The sequence below is a fragment of the Macaca thibetana genome, chromosome X (genome assembly GCF_024542745.1).
Source record: "Macaca thibetana thibetana isolate TM-01 chromosome X, ASM2454274v1, whole genome shotgun sequence".
Lineage (NCBI taxonomy): Eukaryota > Metazoa > Chordata > Mammalia > Primates > Cercopithecidae > Macaca > Macaca thibetana.
Window position 1 is genome coordinate 73,525,491 of NC_065598.1, and position 26,731 is coordinate 73,552,221.

Consider the following 26,731-nt stretch of genomic DNA (forward strand, 5'->3'; position numbering starts at 1 on the left):
AGAACTGTTCTATTATCACAAAAAAAGAAACACCTTTCTTGTGTTATCCCTTCGTATTCATGCCCTTCCCCTAACCCTAAACCCTGTCAACTACAGATCTGTTCTTTATCATTATACTTCTGTCAAATTGCAAGGTTATATGACAAGTATGTTTAGTTTTGTTTTTTTGAACTGTCAAATTGTTTTCCAGAATGGTGGTTATCATTTTATATTCCCACTAGTAATGTAGGATAGATCTAGTTTCTCTATATCCTCACTAGCATTTAACATTGTCACTATTTTTTATTTTAGCCATGTTGATAGGTGTGAAGTGACAACTCATCTGGTTTTAAATTACACTTTTCTTTCGTTTCTAGAGACAGGATCTCACTCTGTCTCCCCGGTTGGAGTGCAGTGGCACAATCACAGCTCACTGCAACCTCGAATTCCTGGGCTCAAGTGATCCTCCTGCCTCAGCTCCTAAGTAGCTATGACTATAGACATGTGCCACCATGCCCAGCTAATTGTATTTAATTTTTTGTAGAGATAGATTCTCACCATGTTGCCCAGGCTGGTCTTGAATCCGTGGCCTCAAGTGATACTCCCACCTCAGCCTCCCAAAGCCCTGGGATTGCAGGCCTGAGCCACCAGCCTCACCTAAATTACATTTCCCTAATGGCTAGTGATGCTATCTTTTCATATGCTTATTTGCATAGCCTTCCTCAGAGAACTGTCAGTTCAAGTCCTTTGCCCATTTACTAACTGGGTTGTTTTCTTTCTGAGAGTTCTTTATACATTCCGAATGATTCCTTTGTTAAATATGCAAATTGCAAATATTTTCTCCAAGTCTGTAAGTTGTCTTTTCCTTTCCCTAAGAGTCTTTCACAGCCAAAAGTTTTTAATTTTGATTAAGTCTAATTATTGATTTTTTATTTAATGGATTATATGCCTTTGGTATCATGACTAAGAACTCTGCCTAACCCTAGATGCAGAAGATTTTCTTCTGTTTTCTTATACAAGTATAATAGTTTTACATTTAGATTTATGATGCATTTTGACTTGATTTTTTAAAATATGGGTAAGGCTTCAGTAAAGGTGTTTTTGGCCTATGAAAGTCTAATTGTTTCAATACCAGTTTTTGAAAAGGCTATGCTCTCTCCATTTAATTGCTTTTGCATCTTTTGTCAAAACCATTTTTAACTTGAATTTCTTTGATGATTAATAAGGATCACCATGCTTTCATACATTTACTGGCCATTCAGATATCATCTTTTGTAAAGTCCTGTTCAAGTTTTTGCCCATTTTTCTATTGGGTTGTCTAGTTTATCCTACTGATTTTTAAGAGTTCTTTATATATCCTGGATGAGACCTTTTTAGATGTATATATTGGGAACAGCTTCTCCAACTTCGTGACTTGCCTTTACACTCTTAATGTGAAATGACATTTGTATTAGTCAGGGTTTTCCAGAGAAACAGAACCAACAGGAGTTTAGAACTTCTGTGTACATGCGCGTGTATGTGTGTGTGTGCATGCGTGCAGACATATTACGAGATTTGCCTCACTGTGATTATGGAAGCTGCAAAGTGCTACAATGTGCTGTTCACAAGCTGCAAAACCAGGGAGCTAATTGTATAAATCCTGGTCCCAGTTCAAAGGACTGAAAATCAGGCAGCCCTAGGCTGTGGGTGGGGGCAGTTGGTATAAGTCCTAGTCTGTCTGAGTCTGAAGGCTGAAGAACCACGATTACCAATCTCCAAGGGCTTGATAAGATGGATGTCCCAGCTCAAAGAGAGAGAGAGAGCAAATCTGCCCTTCTTCTGCATTTTTGGTCAATTCAGGCCCTCAATGGATAGGATGATGCCCACTCACACTGATGAGGGCAATCTTCTTTACTCAGTCTACTAACTCAAATGCCCTTTCAGGAGCACCCTCACAGACATATCCAGAAGTGTTTTATCAGCTGCATGGGCATCTCTTAGCCCAGTCAAACTGACACATAAAATTAACTATCACACCTTTGGTGAACAGAAGTCCTTAATTTTAATGAAGCCCAAATTACCAATCTTATATATATACAAGGAACAGAAGGCAGCTCTGAAAAGTGAGAAGGATGAGGCAGATGGGTAGGGCCCTCAGGATATAAAGGATAATGTGGTACTGAGTTTCATGGGCTACCTTTTTATTTTTAAAATCTTATTTTTTTTGAGACAGGGTCTTGAATTGTCACCCACAATGGAGTGCAATTGCATGATCACAGCTCAATGCAGCCTTGACCTGCTGGGCTCAAGCACTCCTCTCACCTCAGCCTCCCAAGTAGCTGGGACTACAGAAATGCACTAATGCACCCAGCTAATTTTTAAATTTTTTGTGGAGACAGGGTCTCACTATGTTGCCCAGGCTGGTTTTCAATTCCTGGGCTCAACTGATCCTCCTGCCTCGACTTCCCAAAATGCTGGGATTACACGTGTGAGCCACCGAGCCCAATGTTATAGACTTTCTTTCTGCCTCATGTATCCTAGATTGGTTGCTAAAGAACTCCAGAAGGTGCTGTCAAAAAAATCTCCAAGAAAAGCCAACCCTCCAGCCACAGGACCAGGAAAGGGGCAGCATAGCAAGACAGAACACGTTAGGATAACCACTCAATTGCAACCAAACAGTACAGCAAAAACTGTAGCTGAACCTCATCCTTCTACTGTAACCAAGTTATAACAAGGCACTGCCAGGGTGGGGTCAGAAAAGTCTGATTTAACAAGGTCCTCCCTATGATCTAACAGTGTCAATGAAGGCCATGTAGGGAAACAATACATCCACCGACACCCACCAGTTACAAGAAAACCCCTTCCCTTCCTACTGGAATTATACCACCATCCAGTAACTAATGAGTCACCCCCTGTGAGTGGAGGCCATCTGGAAAGAGGTAAACAGGTAATCTTGAGCCTCTGTCCCCCAACCCAGCCAAGGTAATACCAGTAGAGGCCTAGTGAGGAGACTGAACTCCCACTATCAACTGGCAAAAATGTGGTAGGGTACCTCAAGCCCTGCCAAAACATTTGTCAGAAGATGCCTACTATAACAAAAGATTTAAACAAAATCCAGCATCTCATGATATAGTAACCAATATGCCCAGTTTAAATAGAAGAACTTTTTCATAATAAGAACCAGAAAAATCTCAAGTTCAATGAGAAAAGACAATCAACAGACACCAACACTGAGATGACATAAATGTTAGAATTGTCTGACAAGGATTTTTAAAGTAGTCATTATAAAAATGCCTCATAAGCAATTATTAACATACCTGAGACAAATGAAACAAATATTCTCAGCAAAGAAACAGAAGACATAAAAAAAGAACCAAATGAAAATTTTAGGCTGGCCACGGCAGCTCAGGCCTGTAATCCCAGCACAGTGGGAGGCAAAGGCAGGCAGATTACTTGAGATCAGGAGTTCCAAACCAGTCTGGCCAACGTGGTGAAACCCTGTCTGTACTAAAAACACAAAAGTTAGCTGGGTGTGGTGGTGCATGCCTGTAATCCCAGCTACTTGGGTGGCTGAGGCATGAGAATTGCTTGGATCTGGAAGGTGGAGTCTGCAGTGAGCTGAGATCTTGCCAATGCACTCCAGCTTGGGCAAGAGTGAGACCCTGTCTCCAAAAAAAAAAAAAAAAAATTAGAACTGAAAAATAAAACAGAAATTAAAAACTCAGAGTGAGTTGAGTAGAATGCAGAGAGCAGAAGATTTGGTGACTTTGAAGACTAAACAACAGAAATGGCCTAATCTGAACAACAGAGAAAAATGCAATGGAAAAGAAACTCAGGTATCCATGGGACTATAACAAAAGATTTAACATTTTTGTCATTAGAGTCCTAAAGGAAGAGGAGAAAGGAGGAGGGGCTGAAATTCAAAGAAATAATGACTGAAAATTACCAATATGCATTAAGAAACATAAATCTGCAGGTTTAAGTAGTTGAATGAACCACAAACAGGATAAACCCAAACAAATCCATGACAAGATATATCAGTCATCTTCTGAAAACGCAGAAAAATAATCTTGAAAGAAGAGAAAAACAACACCTTATCTAAGGGGAAAAAACAATTCAAACAGCAAGTTTCTCGTAAGAAACCAGGGAGGCAAGAAGGTAGTGACACATATTTTTCAAGTACTGAAAGGAAAGAATTGCCAACCCAGAAATCTACATCCAGCTGAAATACCATTCAAGAATGAAGGGGAGGCCGGGCGCGGTGGCTCAAGCCTGTAATCCCAGCACTTTGGGAGGCCGAGATGGGCGGATCACGAGGTCAGGAGATCGAGACCATCCTGGCTAACATGGTGAAACCCCATCTCTACTAAAAAAATACAAAAAAACTAGCCGGACGTGGTGGCGAGCGCCTGTAGTCCCAGCTACTCGGGAGGCTGAGGCAGGAGAATGGCGTGAACCCGGGAGGCGGAGCTTGCAGTGAGCTGAGATCCGGCCACTGCACTCCAGCCTGGGCAACACAGTGAGACTCCGTCTCAAAAAAAAAAAAAAAAAAAAAAAGAATGAAGGGGAAATCATTTGTTGCCAGCAGACTTGCTGTTAAAGAATGGCTAGGCCAGGCGTGGTGGCTCAGGCCTGTAATCTCAGCACTTTGGGAGGCCAAAGCAGGCGGATCACTTGAGCTCAGGAGTTCAAGACCAGCCTGGGAAACATGGTACAACCCCATCTCTACAAAAAATACAGAAATTAGCCAGGTGTGGTGGTGCGCACCTGTAGTCCCAGCTACTTGGGGCACTGAGGTGGGAGGATGGCTAGAGCCTGGGAGGTCAAGCTGCAGTGAGCCAAGATTGTACCACTGTATGCCAGCCTGAGTGACAGAGCAAGACCCTGCTTTAAAAAAAAAAAAAAAAAAAATGGAATGGCTAAAATAAGTTCTGTAAATATAAAGGAAATGATAAAAGAAGGATTGCTGAAACGTTAGGGAGAAGTAACAATGAAAACAGCAAATAATAAATATGAGTCAATACAACACTTTCCTCCAGTTGTGTTTTCTAAATTATATTCTATGGTTGAAGAAAGAATAATTACACTGACTGATATGGTTAAACACTTGAGACAGTCATATTATAAAAAGGGAATCAAAAGGATATAAAGAGTTAAGGTTTCTACCAGTAGACTGTAATAAGTGTGTGTATATGTATGATGTAACACCTACAGCAACCACTATCAAAGCTATACAAAGAGAAACACTAAAAAAACTATAGATTAATCAAAATAGAATTTCAAAAATATAAAACTAACCCACAGGAAAGGAGGAAAAAGAAATCATAAACAAAAGAAAATAGAATGAAAGAGAACAAAGTGAGCAAAAAAATAAAATGGTAGACTGAAGCCCTACACTAAATATAAACGGTCCACCTACATCATTTAAAAGAAAGATTGAGTGGATAAAAAATAAAACAAAAAACATGACCCAACCACATGCTGTTTACAAGAAACTCACTTCAAATAAAACAACATAGGTGAGTTGAAGTAAAAGGATGAAAAACTATATACCATGTAAACACCAATCAAAATAAAACAAGAGTGGTTATATCAGTATCAGATAAAATAGATTTCAGAGCAAAGAAGATTATGAGGGATAGAGAGGGGCACAGCAATACTAAACGTGCATAATAAACAACAGAGCTGAAAATATCAGAAGTAAAACCTGACAGAACTGAAGGAGAAACAGAAAAATCCACAATTATAGTTGGAGATTTCAGCCTTCCTCTCAAAAACTGATAACCATATAGACAAAAAAAATCAGCAAAAGTAAAGAAGAATACAAGAACCTTATCGAATAACAAAATCTAATCAATATTTATAGAACACTCACCCAACAAGAGCAGAGTACATATGCTCTTCAAGGGCCAGTCTACTCAGGGCATAAAACAAAGCACAACAAACTTAAAAGAATTGAAATTATACAGATTATATTTCCTGAACATAATTGAATTAAACTAGAAATCCACAAAAGAAAAATAATGGGAACCTCCAAATGCATGGAAATTAAACAACATGCTTCTAAGCTATGAGTCAAAGATGAATTCTAAAATAAAAATATACTGAACTAAATGAAAATATAACATATCGAAGTTTGTATAACTAAAGCAGTGCTGAAAGGGAAATTTGTAACACTAAATGCTTACATTAGAAAAGAAAAAAAGCCTCAAATCAAATTAGTAATCTAAGCTTCTACCTCCCGAAAGTAGAACAGTAAGAGCAAAACAAACCAAAAGCAAGATGAAATTAAAATAGGAAAAAAAAAAAAAAAAATCAAGGGAATAAAACACTAGTTATTTGTAACAATTAATGAAATTGACAAACCTCTAGCAAGACTAATAAAAAGAAAACACACAAATTACCAGTATCAGAAGTGAAACAGAAGCTATCACTATAGACCCTAAAGACATGAAAAGGATATTAAGAAAATGCTATGAACAATTCTACACATACATTTGAAATTACAATGAAATGAACCAACTCTTACAAAAGCACAAACTACCACAAGTCATTCAATATAAAATAGATCACTTGAATAATCCTAAAACTACTGAGGAAATTTAATTAGTGATTTCTAAACTCCTCAAAAAAGAAACCTTCAAGGCCAGAACTAGTTTCACTGGCAAATTTTACCAAACATTTAAGATTAACACAAATCCCCATAATCTTTGTCAGAAAATAGAAGAGAAAACAATTACTGACTTATTTTATGAGGTCAATATTAACCTGATACCAAAACCAGACAACGAAAACAACTGAATATATAACAGTAACTCTCATAAATATCTCTCAACAAAATATTAGCAAACAGAACCAAGTACTATATAAAAACAATTATCCTTATGATCAAGTGGAGTTTTATTCCAGGCATGAAAGGTTGGTTCAGTATTCAAAAACCAATCTACATAGCATACCATATTAACAGATTAAGAAGACAAAACAGATGATACTGAGGCAGAAAAAGCATTTGACAAATGTAAACACCCATTCATCATAAAAACTCTGAGAAAATTAAGAATAGAGGGGAACCGCCTCAACTTGATGAAGAGTAATTACAAAAAAAGTACAGCATGGCTGTGCATTCCTACTCAAAGAGGCTGAGGTAGGAGGATCCCTTGAGCCTAGGAGTTTGAGGCTGCAGTGAGGTACGATCACACCACAGAACTCCACTCATGGTGACAGACAGAGACCTTGTCTCAAAACAAAAACAACCCCCCGACCCAAAAAAACAACCTTACAGCTAACAACATAGTTAATGAAGACAGAATGCTTTTCTCCTAAGATCAGGAAGAAGGTAAGGATATCCACTCTCACCATTGCTACTAACTATATTACTCTTAAGTTTTAACCAGTATGAGGTATAGGGAGGGACACAGCAATATTAAACGTACATAATAAACAGAGCTGAAAATATCAGAAGCAAAATCTGACATAACTTAAAGGAGAAACAGACAAATTCACAATTACAGTTAGAGACTTTTCTTGCAGTAAGACAAGAAAAGGAAACAAACAGCGTATAGATCATAAAAGAAGAAATAAAACTACCCCTACTTGCAGATAGTATAATGGTCTTAGAAAATCCCAAGAAATCTATAAAACAAACTCCTAGAACAAATCAAGTCAGCAAGTTTACAGACAAAAGATTAACACAAAAACCAACTGCATTTCTATATTTGAGCAATGGACACATGGAAACAAAAGTTAAAAATATAGTATCATTTACAAGAGCTAAAAAAAAGAGAAATATCTGGGTGTAAATCTAACAAAAGACCTACAGGACCTGTATACTGAAAACTACAAAACACTGATGGAAGGAATCAAAGATCAACATTAATGGAGACATACACTGAGTTCACTGATCAGAAAACTCAATAAAGTTATCAATTCTCTGCTGCTAAAAGTATTACAATCGAAAAACGATATCAATTCTCTCCAAATTAGTAACAGGCTTAATAAAATTCCTATTAAAATTATTGCAAAACTTTTGTAGATTTAGACAAGATTATTCTAAAATTCATATAAAAAATTAGCTAAAACAATCTGTGAAAGGTAGAACAAAGTGGGAAGAATCATTCAATGTGCTTACTACACAGCTATAGTAATCAAGACTATGTAGTAATGATGCAGAGAAAGACATATGGAATAAAGGAATAGAATAGCAAACTGAAAAACAGCCCAACACAAGGATAGCCAACTGATTTTTCACAAAGGTACAAAACCAATTCAGTAAAGGAAGGATGGTTTTTTCTTTGTTCTTTTTATTTATTTATTTTTTTTGAGACAGGGTCTTCCTCTGTCGCCCAGGCTGCAGTGAAGTGGCACAATCATGGCTCACTGCAGCCCCGACCTCCTGATCTCAAGTGATCCTCCCACATCAGCCTCCAGAGTAGCTGGGACTACTGGTGTGCATCACCATGCCTGGGTAATTTTTTTATTTTTGGAGACAGGGTCTCACCATGTTGCTTAGGCTGGTCTTGAATTCCTGGGTTCAGCCTCCCAAAGCACTAGGATTACAAGTATGAGCCACTGTGCACTACCACAGATAGCTTTTTTCAACAAATGATGCTGCAGCAATTGAACATCCACAGTCAAAAATAAGAATCTTTAAACTTCACACCTTATAAAAAATTAACTCAATAAACCAGGGACTTAAACATAAAAGGTAAAATTATAAAACTTGTAAAACACAACACAGGAGAAAATCTTCAAGACCTAGGGCTTTGAGGAAGAGTTCTTAGACTTGACACCAGAAGCATGATCAAAACAAAGAAACAAACATTGATAAACTAGATTTCATCAAAATTAAAATCTTCGTTCTCTGAAAGACCCTGTGAAGGGGATGAAAAAACAAGCCATAAACTGGCAGGAAATATTTGCAAACCATGTATCTGACAAAGGACGCATATCTAGATTATATAAAGAACTCTCAAAACCTACAATAAAAAAACAAGCAATCCAATAAGAAAATGGACAAAAAGACATAAAGGGATTTTCACCCAAGAGGATACACAATATCTGATGGCAAATAAACACATAAGATGCTCAATATAACTGGTTGTTAGGAAACTGCAAATTAAGACCACAATAAGATACTACTACATACCTACCAGAACACCTAAAATAAAAAATAGTGATAATACCAAATGCTGGTGAGGATGTAGAGAAACTTATTTCTCACACATTGCTGGTAAGACTATACAATGGTACGGTCATTCTAAATGAGAGTTTGGCAGTTTCCTAAAAAAGTAAGACATACTTACCGTATGACCTAGCCACAGCACACCTGGGCACTTACCCTAGAGAAATGAAAACTTAGGTGCACATAAAAATCTGGAACACAGTGTTCACAGCAGCTTTATTTATAATAGCCAAACCTGGACAAAATGAAAATGTCCTGCAATAAGCGAATGATTAAACATCTGTGGTACATCCATTCCATGGAATACTACTCTGTAATAAAAAGGAACAAACTACTGATACATGTGATAACTTGGATGGAATTCAAGGGCATTAAGCTGAGTGAAAAAAGCCAATCTCAAGAGGTCACATATAGAGAATGATGCCATTTTTATGACAGTCTTAATATGACAAAATAATAGAGATGGAGCATAAATTAGTCATTGTCAGGGGTTAAGGTTAGTGACAAGGTTGGCAGTAAAAATGGCTGTGACTATAAAAGAGTAGTGAGAGACAGAGCTTTGTGGTGATGGCATATTTCTGTATCTTGATTGTGTACGTGTGGAAAAAAGATATATGCAAACATTGAAACACTGTCAACTACTTAGTTTTGATATTGAAATATAAGTACATAAGATTTAACCATTGGGGAAAATTAGGCAAAGGGTTCACAGGACCTCTCTGTACTTGCAAGTTCAGGTGAATCTATAATCATTTCTAAATTAAAAGTGAGACAAACAAACCAAAAATAGTATCAAGCTAACCAGGCACTCTGAGACGGCTGAAAACTACTTCCAGGTCACACAAAACAACGTTAGAAATGGTCACTATCTTAAAGTTTATTTTAATGTGTCTTTCAGATTGTTTTGGCATAAATAAGGATTATATTGATATCCTATTTATTGAAAATTACTGAGTCATGAAAAATTAGAATATACAGAGATATAATCTAAAACATTTGTGGATTTTTTCTTTGCTCTTTTCATTTTGTTTTTTGTTTCATTTTCTGTTTGTTTGTGGATTTTTAGAGACAGCATAACATTTGTGGGTTTCATGTGTATGGGTTCAGCTACTCAAGAGCAACTCCCCAAATCCATAATATACATGTACAGGTTGAGCATCCCAAATCCGTAAGTCTGAAATCCTAAATTCTCCAAAGAAAATGCTCATTGGGGCATTTTGTATTTTGGATTTTCAGATTTGGGATGCTCAACAGGTAAGAATATAATACAAATATTCAAAAATCTGGGCCGGGCGCGGTGGCTCAAGCCTGTAATCCCAGCACTTTGGGAGGCCGAGACGGGCGGATCACGAGGTCAGGAGATCGAGACCATCCTGGCTAACACGGTGAAACCCCGTCTCTACTAAAAAATACAAAAAACTAGCCGGGCGCGGTGGCAGGCGCCTGTAGTCCCAGCTACTCGGGAGGCTGAGGCAGGAGAATGGCGTAAACCCGGGAGGCGGAGCTTGCAGTGAGCTGAGATCCGGCCACTGCACTCCAGCCTGGGCGGTAGAGCGAGACTCCGTCTCAAAAAAAAAAAAAAAAAAAAAAAAAAATCTGACAAAAAAATCCCATATCTGAAATGCTTCTGGTCCCTAGCATCCCCAAGCATTTTGGATAAGAAATACTCAACCAGTATATGCCTGAAGCATGAATTTGAATGAGATGCTTTTTGGCATATGTTTAGGGGTAATTCACTAGTGAGTTAGCCAAGCTGACAGCTCAACATCTAAATTTCAATGTTTTTCCCTACTAGTCATCAAGTACAAATGTCATGTGACAGATTATATGCCACTGTCTTATTTTAAAATTTGGGAAACCGAGCAAGCCAAAGGTTTAGATTATGTTTGAAAAATTTGGGTTACTCAATAAAATTACTTCTTCACACTCATGCACCAATAATAATTTGTTTAAACATGGAAAACAGAATATAAAAATGTATTTATTCTTTAAGCAGTTATATAATCAATCATATACATTTATAATTTAACTGTATTCAAATCATCCCTTTGTAAGCTCTCTTAGGCTACAGGTTTTCAATAATTAATAATCTTTCTAAAATGTAACTGAAATTTCTCTAGCCTTAAGCCTAGGTTTAGTTCATGATGCTGCTAAAATTAAAACATGTTTTAAACAAACAGTATAATATTCTCCGTAGTTTAAAATATTTATTAAGGCATACTTCAGCCATCTTTCTATTAAACTAACCCCATCTCTTTTATCTTTTTCTTAAATGCCATGCTTTCTTACATTTGTGTATGTGTATATGTATGCGTATGTGCATATGTTTAGATGTATCTATAGTCATGTGCCACATAATGTTTTGGTCAATAACAGACAGCATATGCAAAGGCAATCTCATAAGATTATAATACATATTTTTACTGTATCTTTTCTATGTTTAGATATGTTACATACACAAATACCATTGTGTTCCAATTGCCTACAGTATTCAGTACAGTAACATGCCGTACAGTTTTGCAACCTAGGAGCAATAAGCTATATCACAGAAAGCCTACTGGTGTACAGTATACTCTGTGATATTTGCATAGTGACAAAATTGCCTAATGATGCATTTCTCAGAATGTATACTGGTTGTTAAGCAACATGTGACTATAGATAAAACTTTTCCTTTCCAAATGTAGTTTGATTTTGTCAATTAGTAACAGCTTAAAACAATATCAACAATACACACACAAAATGCCTTGTATCTACAGTTAACAACATTAAAATGGTCAATAAGCACATGAAAAGATGCTCAACATCATTTATCATTAGGGAACAGCAAATTAAAATCACAAGAGATACCATTACACATACATTAGAATGAGTAAAACAATTTTTTTAAAAAATGACAATACCACATACAGACAAGAATGTAAGGAAACTGGAACTCTCATACAACTGCTGGTGGGAATGCAAAATTTTACAGTCACTTTGGAAAACTGCTTGATAGTTTCTTACAAAGATAAATGTAAACTTAGTATATGACCCAGCAGTCACAATCCTAGGATTTCGTTTCATTTAAGTAAACACTTATGTTCACACAAAAACTTGAACATGAAAGCTTAGAGCAGCTTTGATTTTAATTCCAAAACCTGGAAACAACTCAAATGTCCCTCAAGCAGAAGTAGCTAAACAAACTGTGATATATCCCTATAATGGAAGACTATACAACAATTTTTAAAAAGTATTGGTATATGCAACAACGTAGGTGATCCTCAAATAAATTTCACTAAGTGAAAGAAATAAGACTCAAAAGGCTACAAGTTATATGATTCCATAAGTGAATTCAGTGGGTAGGGAGTGATGACACTGTTTTGCATCCTGACTGTATCTTGCATTTGCTAAAAACATTCAAATACACAATAAAAATATTGAAATTTACTGTATGTAAATTTTAAAATTAATTATTTTAATGTTTCTATATATACAGAAGATTTTTCCTACCTCACATTAGTTTCATCGTTAAATTCTTCAGCCCACTTCTTCCTTGACTGTGCAGTAGTGGAACCATCTAAACGGTAATAGTCAATGTTTCGAAGCCACTTCCCCTCACCTGAAAATTTAACAAAAGAACACAAAAGGAATTTGATATATCACTCTGCTTACTAGTAAGAACAGATTTTCCACCTTGCTCATCATTTAAAAGTAGGTTATATACATTCTATTTGTATAGCAAAATACATTATATACTTTTCTTAATCAAGGAATAATTATATTACAAATAAATTCACCACAGATTTCATTCAAATAGATAGTGATGAGCACAGGTATTTTTAAAACCTATTTCATCTACACGAGAATTTCTTAAAAGGGTTTCCTTGATTAGAATCCATAAAACTGTCAAAAGAATATGATTAAACTTATATTTTGTTCATGAGGCATGCTTTTAGTTGTATCTGTAAATGGCCATGTTTTTCTCCTTATCAACAACTTGATAATGATCAAATAAAAATCAGAGATAAAGAATACCTTTATTCATTCACTGAACAAATACTTACTGAATGCCTACTATGTGCCAAAAATTATTCTATGGGGTATACACAAATTTCAGTGTATGTTTCCATTTCAAAAGTGGTGTGTGTGTATGTGTGTGTGTAAAGGAGTACGACTTTATGAGTTAACGATATGACATGACAATTTTAGACAGTGAGGGAAAGTTTTTTTTTCTTGTTTAATCTATACCAGGAAGAAGTGAGGTGAAATTTTACCCAAGACGTGCACTGATACTAAAATACCAAGAGATTAAGGGCATATGACATTTTTATATTTTATCATACGTAATTTCTATTCTAATTATTTAACTGTAAACACAATGCTACTATTTCCCATCCAAGCAAAATTCTATCATGCCCCAGAGCCTTAAAATAAAAGTTAACAAAACTGAGATTTATTTATGTCTTTCCAGCAAGCTCTTTAAATTTAGTACATTAGTCAAAAAAAAGACGCTTTTCCACATGTTTCTTACCTATATCTTCACTGATACAGAAAATCCAGAATTTCCTTGTTAAAAATTCATTAATGCTTATGAAAGTCATTTTATTTATGTTTTTTTTTTTCCAGTTAGAAAAAAAGGCATACACATCCAAGGAAAAAAGAATTTGAGATGGATAGTTGGATAAAAAGGTAAGAGGCTGGAGTCACATTTGCATTAATTGTTCACTTGAACAGGATAATTATTAAAACAAACAATCATAAATGAATGGAAAATGATATGACTATTTTAAAAAGCATTTCAACATACTCACCTTTTATTATAATGCAAATGAATATGTCTAATACCACCTCGATGAATCCAACACTTAAAAACTGATAGAGTCACTATAGGTTAGTAGTTAAGAACACAGACTTTGGAGTGACACTCCCTGAGTTTAATCTCAGTTTCACCATTTACTAACATTTTCACTTATGGCAAGTAATTAAACTCCTTGTGCCTCAGTTTCTTTATCTGTAAAATGAAGATAATCAGAGTACCTATTGCATAGGGTTGTTATGAGGATTAAATGAGATAATATTTTAAAAACTACTTAGAATGGTGCCTGTCACACGGTAATTAAAAGCTTACTGATTATCACTCAAGATCCCATGACAAATTACACCTGCCTCTATTACAGCACATAATATATGTGTCTGATCCTCTTCCACACCATGATTTCCTGTAGTACCCCTTAAATCTTGCTCAGTAATCAATACACAGTAGTAGTGGTAACGGTAGTGATAGTGGTAACAGTAGTAACTCGAAAGCAGACCAATCTGATAAGTAAACATTTGCTAAAGATAATTTACAAAATCAGAAATAAACTAGCAAGCATATAAAAAAAAGTACAACCCTATTAGTGGTCAAAAAATTATGGACGAAAACAATGACAACTGTTTTTACCCATGAAAGATGAAGAAAATGCAGTTACAATACACATTAAAATAAGCATTTTCCATTTATTGATGGTAGTATATTGGCATATTTTTGTAACATAGGTTTTTCAATAATGAAAAACTGCCAGAACATAGAATCTAATCAAATTTATAGTGATAATAGAAAAAAAATATATTTAAGCTTATATTTAACTACAGTCAAATGTAAAAATACACAAATATATGTTAAAGATATGTCAATAAGTGACTCTAGAAACAAAGAAAGCGGGGCAATGAGAAAGATAAAAAGTGCAAGTATATACCTAGGAAAATGCCTAACTGGGGCATCATTCTCTGTATAAAAAAACTAGGGAAGATCCAGATAAGGGTAATTTATTTCCTTACCAGTTCAACAAGTATTTACTACGGACCTACTACATGTCTAGCTTGGTGCTAGACAAAGAGTATACAAAAATGGGTAGTAATGAACCTGTCTTCAATGATACACATCTGTATGAGACAGACATAATTCCCATACAACATGGAGCACTCTGGGAAGTCCCGTGGAGTTATCTGTTCTCTCACACTCCCTATTTCCCCTTACCTACAGACCCTGGCAAACACCATTCTATTTTATGTCTCTACAAATTTCACTACTCTAGGAACCTCATAATAGGAATCAAGTAATATTTGTCCTTTTCAGACTGGCTTAGATCACTTAGCATATTGTCTTCAAGATTCATACATGTTCCACCATGTGTCAAAGTTTCCTTCCTTATTAAGGCTAAATTATGTTCCACTGTATGTATATGCCGCATTTTGTTTATCCACTTATCTGTCGATGGACACTTGACTTTCTTCCATGATTTGGTCATTATGAATAATGTTGCTATAATGTGGGTGTACAAATACAAATACTTCTCTAACACCCTGAACTCTATTCTTTTGGGTATATACCCAGAAGTGGTACTTCTGGATCTCATGGTAATACTATTTTTAATTTTTTGAGGAACACCACACTGTTTTCCACAGCAGCTATACCATTTTACATTCTAACCAACAGTACACAAGGGTTCCAATGTCTCCATATTCTCACCAACTCTCATTATTGTTTTTTCATAGTAGCCCATCCTAATTGGTATGTGGTGGTATCTCATTACAGTTTTCATTTGCATTTCCCTAAGGATTAGTGATGCTAGGCATCTTTTCATGTGCTTCTTGGCCATTTGTGTATTATTTTTAAAGAAATGTCTATCAACTCTTTTGCCCATATTTAAATCAGGTTATTTTTATTGTTGTGTTGTAGGAATCCTTCATGTATTTTTGACATTAACCCCTTACCAGATATATGATTTGCAAATAATTTTCCCATACGGTAGGTTGCCTTTTTACTCTGTTGAAATGGTAAATTTTATGTTATATATATATTTACCATACTACTAAAAAGAAAAAACTACCTATAAAAAGAGCCCAGGCCAAGATGGCTTCAACGCTGAATTCTAACAAACATTTAAAGAATAATTAAGCTCGATGCTTTACAAACAATTCCAAAAAAACAGAAACACGAACACACACCAACTCATTCAATCAGGGCAGTACTGGGGAAGGAGGTAGAATAAGATGGCTGAACAGAAGCTTCTACTGATCAACCTCCCAGCAGATATGGCAAATGTTATGACTATCTAAACAAAAAAGCACCGTCATAAGAAATAAAAATCAGGTGAGCAATTATAGTACCTGATCTTAACTTCATATCACTGAAAGAGGCACAGAAGGGGGAAAAACAATCTTGAATTGCCAATGCACCTGCTACCTCAACCCCCAGAAGTGGCCACATAGCATGGGGAGAGAATCAGTGCACTTGGGTGCAGTGATCAGAGGGCTTTGAATTGGAACTCAGCCTACTCCCATGAAGGGAGCACATAAACCGCCCAAACCAGAAGGGAATCATCCATCATAGTGATCAGAACTTGAGTTTCGGTAAGTCACGCCATAGTGGGCGAAAGTGCACTGGGGTCCTAAATAAAACTGAAAGGCTATCTAGGCCAGAAGGACTGCAACTTCTGGGCAAGTCCTAGTGCTGTAAAGGACTTGGAGCCAGTAAAATGGGGGCACTCGACCTAGTGAGATACCACTGGGGCGGCTAAGAGAGTACTTATGCCACCACTCCTCACTCCTCCAATTCCAGGCAGTGCAGCTTAGAACTTCAAAAGAGACCTCCGCTTTCTACTTGAGGAGAGAAGAGGGAAGAGAAAAAGCACTTTGTTTTGCAACTTGGATACCAGCTCAGTCACAGTAGGACAGGGCCCTACGCAGAATTGTGAGGCCCCCATTTCAGGCCCTAGCTCCCTGGGCCAGAAGGCAACCCATTGCCTTGAATCAAGGGACCTAGTCATGGCAGGATTCATCACCTGCTGACCAAAGAGCCTGAATAATCAGCAGCAATAACCAGGTAGTACACATTGTGGGCCATGGATTAGACTGCAATGTGTTAGGTTATGGTGAGACCCAGCATATTAAAAGTTGTGGTGGCTACAAAGAGAGACTCTTCCTGCTTGAGAAAAGGAGAGGGAAGAGTAAAGGGGACTTTATCTAGCAGTGTAGGTACCATGTCGGCCACAATGGGCAAAAGCAACAAATGGGCTCTTGGGGTCCCCAATTCCAGGCCTTAGCTCTTGAATGATATTTGTGGACTGAGCCTGGGGCAGAGTGGAGCCCACTTCCCTGAAGGATGAGTCTCTGGCCTGACAGCATTCACCAAAAGCTGACTAAACAGCCCTTAGGCCTTAAGTGAACACTGGTGGTACACTGGCAGTACTCTGTGGGCCTGTCCTGGTAGTGGCCATGAAGAGAGGCTCCTCTGCCTGAGGAAAAGAAAGAAAAGAGTAGGAAGGACTTTATTTTGTTACTTCCATGCCAGTTTAGCCATAGTAGAATAAAGCACCAAGTATATTTCTAACATTTCTGGCTCTCAGACAGCATCTCTATACCTGCCCAGGGACTGAGAAAATTTGTCAACGTGAAGGGAAAGACCCAATACTGGCAGGCTTCACCGCCTGCTGAATGTACAGCCCTTGGGCCTTGAGCAAACATAGGCAGTAACCAAGTAGTGGTTACAGTGGGCCTTGGGCAAGACCCACTGCTCTGCTGGCTTAAGATCTGACCAAGTGCTATACCAGCAGTGGTAGCCACAGGGGTGCTTGTGTCACCCACCCCCCCCATCCCCAGCTCCAGGCAACTCAGCACAGAGAGACTCCATTTGTTTGGGAGAAAGTAAAGGAAGAGAATAAGAGTCTCCATCTGGTAATCCAGACAATTCTTTTGGATCTTACCCAAGACCATCAAAATGGTACCTCTACAAGGCTGCAAGAACTACAGCGTCACTGGCCTTAGGGTGACCCCTAATGTGGATACAGCTGCAGTGACCAAAAAGTTAGATCACAACACCCAAGTCCCTCCAAATACCTGGAAAGTCTTCCCAAGAATGACAGGTACAAACAAGCCCAGACTGCAAAGACTACAATAAATACCTAACTCTTCAATGCCCAGACACCAATGAAAATCCATAAGCATCAAGACCATTTAGAGAAATATGACCTCATCAAATGAACTAAACAGGGAATGGGGGAAAATCCAGGAAAGATAGAGATATGTGACCTTCCAGACAGAGAACACAAAATAGCTGATTTGAGGAAACAATGAAATTCAAGATAACACAGGAGGAATTCAGACTCCAATGAGATAAATTTAATGAAGAGGCTGAAATAATTAAAATGAATAAAGCAGACATTCTGGAGTCAAAAAAAATGCAATTGACATACTAAAGAATACGTACGAGTCTCTTAATAGCAAAACCGATAAAACAAAAGAAAGAATTAGTGAGCTTGAAGATAAGCTACTTGAAAATACACAGTCACAGGAGACAAAAGAGAGAAGAATAAAAAAGAATAAAGCATGCCTACAAGGCCTAGAAAATCGCTATAAAAAAAAGCAAATCTAAGAGGTATCAGCCTTAAACAGGAGGTAGAGAGAAAGACTGGCATAGAAAGTTTATTCAAAGGGATCATAACAGAGAACATCCTAAATCTAGAGAAAGATACTAATATTCAAGTAGAAGAAGGTTATAGAATATCAAGCAGATCTAACCCAAAAAAGATTACTTCAAGGCACTTAATAAACTCCCAAACGTCAAGGATAAAGAAAGGATCCTAAAAGCAGCAAGAAAAAAGAAACAAGTAACATACAATGGATCTCCAATATGTCTGGCAGCAGACTTTTCAATGGAAATCCTTCAGGCCAGGAGAAGAGAGGCATGAAATATTTAAAGTGCTCAAGGAAAAAACTTTTACCCTAGAATAATATAAATGGATAAAATATCCTTCAAACATGAAAGAAAAATAAAAACTTCCCAGACAAACAAAAGCTGAGGGATCTCATCAACACCAAACCTGTCCTACAATAAAGGCTAAAGGAAGTAATTAATCAGAAACAAAAGGACATGAATGAGCAATAAGAAATCCTCTAAAGGTACAAAACTCACTAAAAACAGTAAGTACACAGAAAAATACAGAATATTATAATAGTGTAACTGTGGTGTATAAATTACTCTTATTATAAGTAGAAAGACTAAATGTTGAAGCAACAAAAATAATAACTTCAACAACATATCACGACATAGTACAGTAAGATATAAACAGAAACAACAGAAAGCTAAAAAGTGGGGGAACAAAGATAAAGTGTAGAATTTTTATTAGTTTTCTTTTTGCCTGTTTGTTTCTCTGTTTATAAAAATAGTGTAAAGTTATTATCAGCTTAAAATAATGAGAATTTAAGAATTTCCAAGCCTCATGGGAGCCACAAACCAAAAAACATATAATGGATAAACAAACAAACAAAAAGGAAGAAACTACACCATACCACTAGAGAAAATCACCTTCATTAAAAGGAAGACAAGAAGGAAGGAAAGAAGACAAGCCCAAAAAACAACCAGAAAACAAATAACAAAACGGCAGGAGTAGGTCCCTACTAATCAATAATAACATTTAGTGTAAATGGACTAAACTCTCCAATCAAAAGACAAAGTGGCTCAATGGATTTTAAAAAATACCCAATGATCTGATGCCTACAAGAACACACTTCACCTATAAAGATACACATAGACTGAAAATTAAGGGGTAAGAAAAGATATTCCATGCCAATGGAAATCAAAAAAGAGCAGTAACAGCTATACTTATATAGGACAAAATAGATTTCAAGACAAAAACTGTAAGAAGAGACAAAGAGGGATACTACATAATGATACAGTTCAATTCCACAAGAGGATATAACAATTTAAAATATATATGCACTCAACACTGGAGCACCCACATATATAAAGCAAATATTGTTAGAGCCAAAGAGAGAGATAGACGTCAATACAATACTAGCTGAAGACTTCAACACTACACATAGAAAATCAACTAAGAAACATCGCACTTCATCTACACTATAGACCAAATGGACCTGATACATATTTACAGAACATTTCATCCAACAGCTACAGAATACACATTCTTTCTCCTCAGCATGTGGATCATCCATATGTTAGGTCACAAAACAAGTCTTAAAACATCAAAAACAACTTGAAATAATATCAAGTATCTTCTCTTACCACAGTGGAATAGAAGGAGAAATTAATAACGAGGTATTTCAGAAACTATAGAAATACATAGAATTTAAACAACACATTCCTAAATGACCAGTAGGCCAATGAAGGAATTAAGAAGGAAATTGAAAATTTTCTTTAAAAAATGATAATGGAAACAGAACATACCAAAAAATATAAGACAGAGGGAAAGCAGTACTAAGAGGAAAGCTTATAGCTATAAATGCCTGTATCAAAAAAGTAGAAAAACTGAAAATAAACAGTATTAACAAGGCATCTTAAAGAATTAGAGGCCGGTCACAGTGACTCACGCCTGTAATGACAGCACTTTGGGAGGCCGAGGCGGGTGGATCACCTGAGGTCAGGAGTTTGAGACCAACCTGGCCAATATAGTGAAACCTTGTCTCTACTAAAAATACAAAAAGTAGTCGGGTGTGGCGGCAGGCGCCTGTAATCCCAGCTACTCAGGAAGCTGAGGCAGAAGAATCATTTGAACCTGAGAGGCGGAGGTTGCAGTGAGCCAAGATTGTGCCACTATATTCCAGCCTGGGCGACAAAGCGAGACCTTGTCTCAAAAAAAAAAAAAAAAAAAAAAGAGAGAGAGAAGAGAAGAATTAGAAAAGCAAGAACAAACCAAGCCCAGAATTAGTAGAAGGAAAATAAAGATCAGAGCAGGAATAAATAAACTTGAAATAAAGAAAACAATACAAAAGATCAATGAAACAAAACACTGGCTTTTTGAAAAAAACAAACGAAATTGACAAACTTTTAGACAGACTAAGCAAAAAAGAGAGAAGACCCAAATAAGTAAAATCAGAGATGAAAATAAAGACATTACAACTGTTACCGCAGAAATTCAAAGAATCATTAGTTACTATTATCAGCAACTATATGCCAATAAATTGGAAAACCTAGAAGAAATGGATAAATTTCTAGACACTTACAACCTACCAAGTTTGAACCGTGAAGAAATCCAAAACTTGAACAGACCAATAAAAAGTAATGAGATTGAAGCCATAATAAAAAGTTACCCAGCAAAGAAAATCCCAGGACCCGACAGCTTCACTGTTGAATTCTATCAAACATTTAAATAAGAAATAAGACCAATCCTACTCAAAATATTCTGAAAAGTAGAGAAGAGAATACTTCCAAACTCATTTTACAAGGCCAGTATTACCCTGATAACAAAACCAGATAAACACACATAAAAAAAAAAAATTTAAACTATATGCCAATATCACTGGTGAATACTGATGTAAAAATCCTGAACAAAACAGTAGCAAACTGAATTCAATAATGAAATGATCATCCATCATGACCAACTGGGGCTTATCCCAGGGATGCAAGAATGGTTCAACATATACAAATTGATGTGATACATCATATCAACAGAATGAAAGACAAAAACCATATGATCGGCTGGGCGTAGTAGCTCACGTCTATAATCCCAGCACTCTGGGAGGCTGAGGCAGGTGGATCACTCGAGGTCAGGAGTTCAAGACCAGTCTGGCCAACATGGTGAAACCTTGTCTCTACTAAAAATGCAAAAATTAGCTGGGTACGGTGGCACACACCTATAATCCCAGCTACTCGGGAGGCTGAGGCAGGAGAATCACTTGAACCTGGAAGGCAGAGATTGCAGTGAGCCAAGATCACACCATTGCACTCCAGCCTGGGCAACAGAGCGAGACTCTGTCTCAAAAAACAAACAAAAAAAACAACAACAAAAAACAAAACCATATGATCATTTCAATTCATGTTAAAAAAGTGTTTGACAAAATTCAACATCCCTTTATGAAAAAACACTAAAAACACTAAGTACATGAGGAACATACCTCAAAATAATAAAAACCATCTATGACAGACCCATAGCTAGTATCGTACTAAAGAAAGAAAAATTAAAAGGCTTTCCTCTAAGTTCAAGAACATGACAAGGATGCCCCACTTCCATCACTGTTATTAAACACAGTAGTGGAAGTCCTAGGTAGAGTAATTAGACAAGAACAAGAAATAAGGGGTATCAAAATTGGAAAGAAAAAAATCAAATTATCCTTGTTTGCAGATGATCTGATCTTAACTTGGAAAAATCTGAAAACTCCGCCAGAAAACTATTAGAAATGATAAAGAGATTCTGTGAAGTGGCAGGATATAAACCCAATATATACAAATCAATAGCATTTCTATATACCAACAGCAAACAACCTGAAAGAGAAATAGAGAAACTTACAAATTAAAAAAAAAAAATTTTAAGACATCAAGAAAGTAATCCCATGTACGATAGCTATAAATTAAATACTTAGGAATTAATGAAAGAAGTGAAAGATCTCTACAGTGAAAACTATAAAACAATGCTGAAAGAAACTGAAGACACAAAATCATAAGAGATATTCCAGGTTCAGGGATTGGAAGAATCAATATTATTAAAATGTCCATACTACCCAAAGCAATCTACAGATTCAATACAATCTGTATAGAATACCAGTGACATTCTTCACAGAAATACAAAAACCAACTCTAAAATGTATATGGAAGCATAAAAGACCCAAAATAGCCAAAGCTATACTAGGCTAAAAGAACAAAACTGGAAGAATCACATTACCTGACTTTATACTACAGAACTGTAGTAACCAAAACACTATGGTACTGGCATAAAAACACATACATCAACACAATAGAGAACGCTGAGATAAATGCATATATCTGCAGTGAACTCATTTTTGACAAAGTTGCCGTGAGTATACCCTGGGGAAAAGACAGTCTATTCAGCAAATGGTGCTGGGAAAAATTGGATATCCATACACAGGAGAACAAAACTAGACTCCTATCTCTCATCATATATAAAACTCAAGTCTAAATGGATTAAAGACCTAAATGGATTCAAGACCTTAGACCTCAAACTGTAAATCTACTACAAGAAAACATTGGGGAAACTCTCCAGGACATCGGACTAGGCAAAGATTTTTTGAGTAATACTCGACAAGCAGAGGCAACAAAAGCAAAAACGGACAAATGTGATTTCATCAAGTTAAAAAGCTTCTGCACAACAAAGGATACAGTCAACAAAGGGAAGAGACAACCCACAGGATGGGAGAAAATATATGCAAACTACCCATCTGACAAGCGATTAATAACCGGTATAAAGAACTCAAATAACTCTACAGGAAAAAAAATCTAATAATCTGGTTTTAAAATCGACAAAATAATAGTCATTTCTCAAAAGAAGGCATACCGATGGCAAACAGGTACAGGAAAAGGTGCTCAACATCATTTATCATCAGAAAAATGCAAATCAAACTATGAGATATCTTCCCACCCCAGTTAACTTGGCTTTTATCCAAAAGTCAGGGAGTAACAAATACTAGAGAGGACTTGGAGAAAAGGTAACTCTTGTACACTGTTGGTGGGAATATAAATTAGTAAAACCACTATGAAGAACAGTTCAGAGGTTCCTCAAAAAATTAAAAACAGAGCTACCATAGAATCTACCAATCCCGGTCAGACGCAGTGGCTCACTTCTGTAATCCTAGCACTTTGGGAGGCCAAGGCAGGCAGATAACCTGAGGTCAGGAGTTTGAGACCAGCCTGGCCAACATGGTGAAACCCTGTCTCTACCAAAAAATACAAAAATTAGCTGGGCATGGTAGTGCACGCCTGTAGTCCCAGCTACTGGGGAGGCTGAGGTGGGAGAATCCCTTGAACTCAGGAGGTGGAGGTTGCAGTGAGCCAAGATCACACCACTGTACTCCAGCCTAGGTGACAGAGCAAGGCCTTGTCTCCCCCAACCAAAAAAAAAAAAAAGGAATCCAGCAATCCCACTCCTAGGTATATACCCAAAATAATGGAAATTGGTATATCGAAGACATATCTGCACTTTCATGTTTATTGTAGCACTATTCACAACAGCCAAGACTTGGAGACAACCTAAGTGTCCATCAACAGATGAATGGATAAGGAAAATGTGATACATACAATGGAGTAGTATATAGCCATAAAAGAGAAAGATCCTGTCATTTACAACAACATGGATGAACTGGAGGTCATTAAGTGAAATAAGCCAGGCAGAGAAAGACAAACTTTGTATGTTGTCATTTATTTGTGGGATCTAAAAATAAAAATAATTGAACTCATGGAGATATAGAGTAGAAGGATGGTTACCACAGGCTGGGAAGGGTAGTGGGTGGTTGGGGTGGAAGTACGGATGGTTAACAGGTACAAATATATAGTTGGAATGAATAAGAATTAGTATTTGTTAGCATAACAGGGTGACTACTGTCAAAAATAATTTAATTGTATATTTTTAAATAACTAAAAGAGTATAATTGGATTTTCTGTATCACAAAGGATAAATGTTTGAAATGACAGATATCCCATTTACCCTGATGTAATTATTATCCATTGCATGCATATATCAAAATATCTCATGTAACCCATGAATACGTAACACCTACCATGTACCCACAAAAATTACAAGGAAAAAATCAGACATATTATTGGAGTCAGGAGGAGGAAAGTCGGTACTGAGGAGTCTCACTGGACATGAAAGATGAAGAATGGATAGGAATTAATCAGGTGAAGAAGATAGTGTGGGTGGAGAGAGCATTGCAGGCAGACAGAAACATAGTCATCAGTCAGCAGTAAAAGCAAGAAGAGATTAGCAGACAATCTATGTTACTGGTTATAAAATAAATGCAAATTAAAACAAATACAAGATATCATTATTCACCTATTAAGAAAGGTTTTAGTTATTATGGCAACGGTGTAGTGATCATTCAAGGATTGCTACTAGGAGTACTAATCCAACTGTTCTGGAAAGTAAGTTGACAATGTTTCAAAAGGCCTAAAAAAGATCATACCTGTTGGTAAATGATTTCTCCTCTTAGGAATCTATCTTAAGCAAAAAAGTTTAAAACGCAGATATAAATTTATGTATAAAAATTTAAAATGTTAAAAAATTAGGCCAGATGTGGTAGCTCATGGCTGTAATTCCAGTGCTTTAAGAGGCCAAGGTGGGCGGATCACTTGAGGCCAGGAGTTCAAGACCTGGCCAACATGGCAAAAACCCCATCTCTACAAAAAATACAAAAATTAGCCAGGCGTGGTGGCACACACCTGTAATCCCAGCTACTCAGGAGGCTGAGGCACAAGAATCACTTGAACCCAGGAGGCAGAGGCTGCAGTGAGCCAAGACTGCTTGACTGCACTTCAGCTTGGGTGACAGAGTGAGACCCTGTCTCTTAAAAAAAAAAAAAAAAAAAGTTGAAAAATTAGAAAAAGCAATCAAATGATTAAGCAAGTTATGTACAGCCATATGATGGAATATTATACAGCCAATATTATATATGCAAGATATAATAATACTTTCATAATCAGTACAAATAAAAAAAGCCAATTAAAACATTCCATTGCCAACAACAAAAAACAATAGCAAACTGAATCCAGGACCATATAAAAAGAATTATACACCATGACAAGTGGGATTTATCCCAGGTATGAAAGGTTGGTTTAACATCTGAAAATCAAAGTAATACACTATGTTAATAGAATGGGGGAAAAAAAACCATGACATGATCATCTCAATAGCTGCAGAGAAATCAAGATAGTATGTCACACTCTTTCATGATAAACACATTCAACAAACTAGAAAGAGAAGACTATTTCCTCAACTTAACAGTATCTATGAAACTAACACCATACAAAATATTGAAAAACTGGATTCCTTCACACTATGATTAGAGACAAGACAAGGATGTCAGCTCTTGCCACTTTAACTCAACATTGTACTTGAGGTTTTAACCAGGGCAACTGGATAAGTGAACAAATAAAAGGCATTCAGATTAGAAAGGAAATTATCTGTAATTGCAGATGACATGATCTTGTATGCAAAAATCCTAAAGAATTCACTAAGAACAAATTTCACTCAGCCTCAGAAATAAAATATGTACAAATACATTTAACAAAAGTGTAAAATGTATACTCTGCAAAATATAAAATATTGGTGAAATAAATAAAAGACCTAAATAAATGGCAAAACACCCTATATTCATGGATAAGACATAATATTATTAAGATGGCAGTACTTCCTAAAATTACCATACATTCAACACAATCCCTATTAGCATCTAAGCTGACTTCTTTGTAGAAATTTATAGGGGATTCTAAGGTTGATGTGGAATTCCAAGAGATCTGGAATAGCCACACTTTCCAATTTCAACATTACTTTCAAAGCAATGGTAATGAAATAGTGCAGTATTAGCACAGGGACTGACATATAGATCAATGGAATAGAATTGAGGGTTAGGAAACAAATACGTATCTCCATCATCAATTCCTTTTTTTTTTTTTTTTTGAGACGGAGTCTCGCTCTGTCACCCAGGCTGGAGTGCAGTGGCCTGATCTCAGCTCACTGCAAGCTCCACCTCCCGGGTTCACGCCATTCTCCTGCCTCAGCCTCCCGAGTAGCTGGGACTACAGGCGCCTGCCACCTCGCCCAGCTAAGTTTTTGTATTTTTAGTAGAGACGGGGATTCACTGTGTTAGCCAGGATGGTCTCGATCT

At 36.7% G+C, this 26,731-nt stretch overlaps 2 protein-coding genes across 40 annotated transcripts in view; one reads left to right on the forward strand and one right to left on the reverse strand.

Annotated features, from left to right (window-relative positions):
* Positions 1–26,731, forward strand: part of LOC126946324 (cytochrome c oxidase subunit 7B, mitochondrial) — a 1,159,743-nt gene that overhangs the window by 815,386 nt on the left and 317,626 nt on the right. The window lies entirely within an intron of this gene.
* ATRX (ATRX chromatin remodeler) overlaps positions 1–26,731 on the reverse strand; it is a 283,723-nt gene that overhangs the window by 56,223 nt on the left and 200,769 nt on the right. For all 9 annotated transcript variants that reach the window (XM_050776271.1, XM_050776280.1, XM_050776277.1 and 6 more), the window contains one exon: positions 12,629–12,737. In XM_050776271.1, the coding sequence (XP_050632228.1) occupies positions 12,629–12,737 (109 nt within the window). The remainder of the gene's footprint in view (positions 1–12,628; positions 12,738–26,731) is intronic.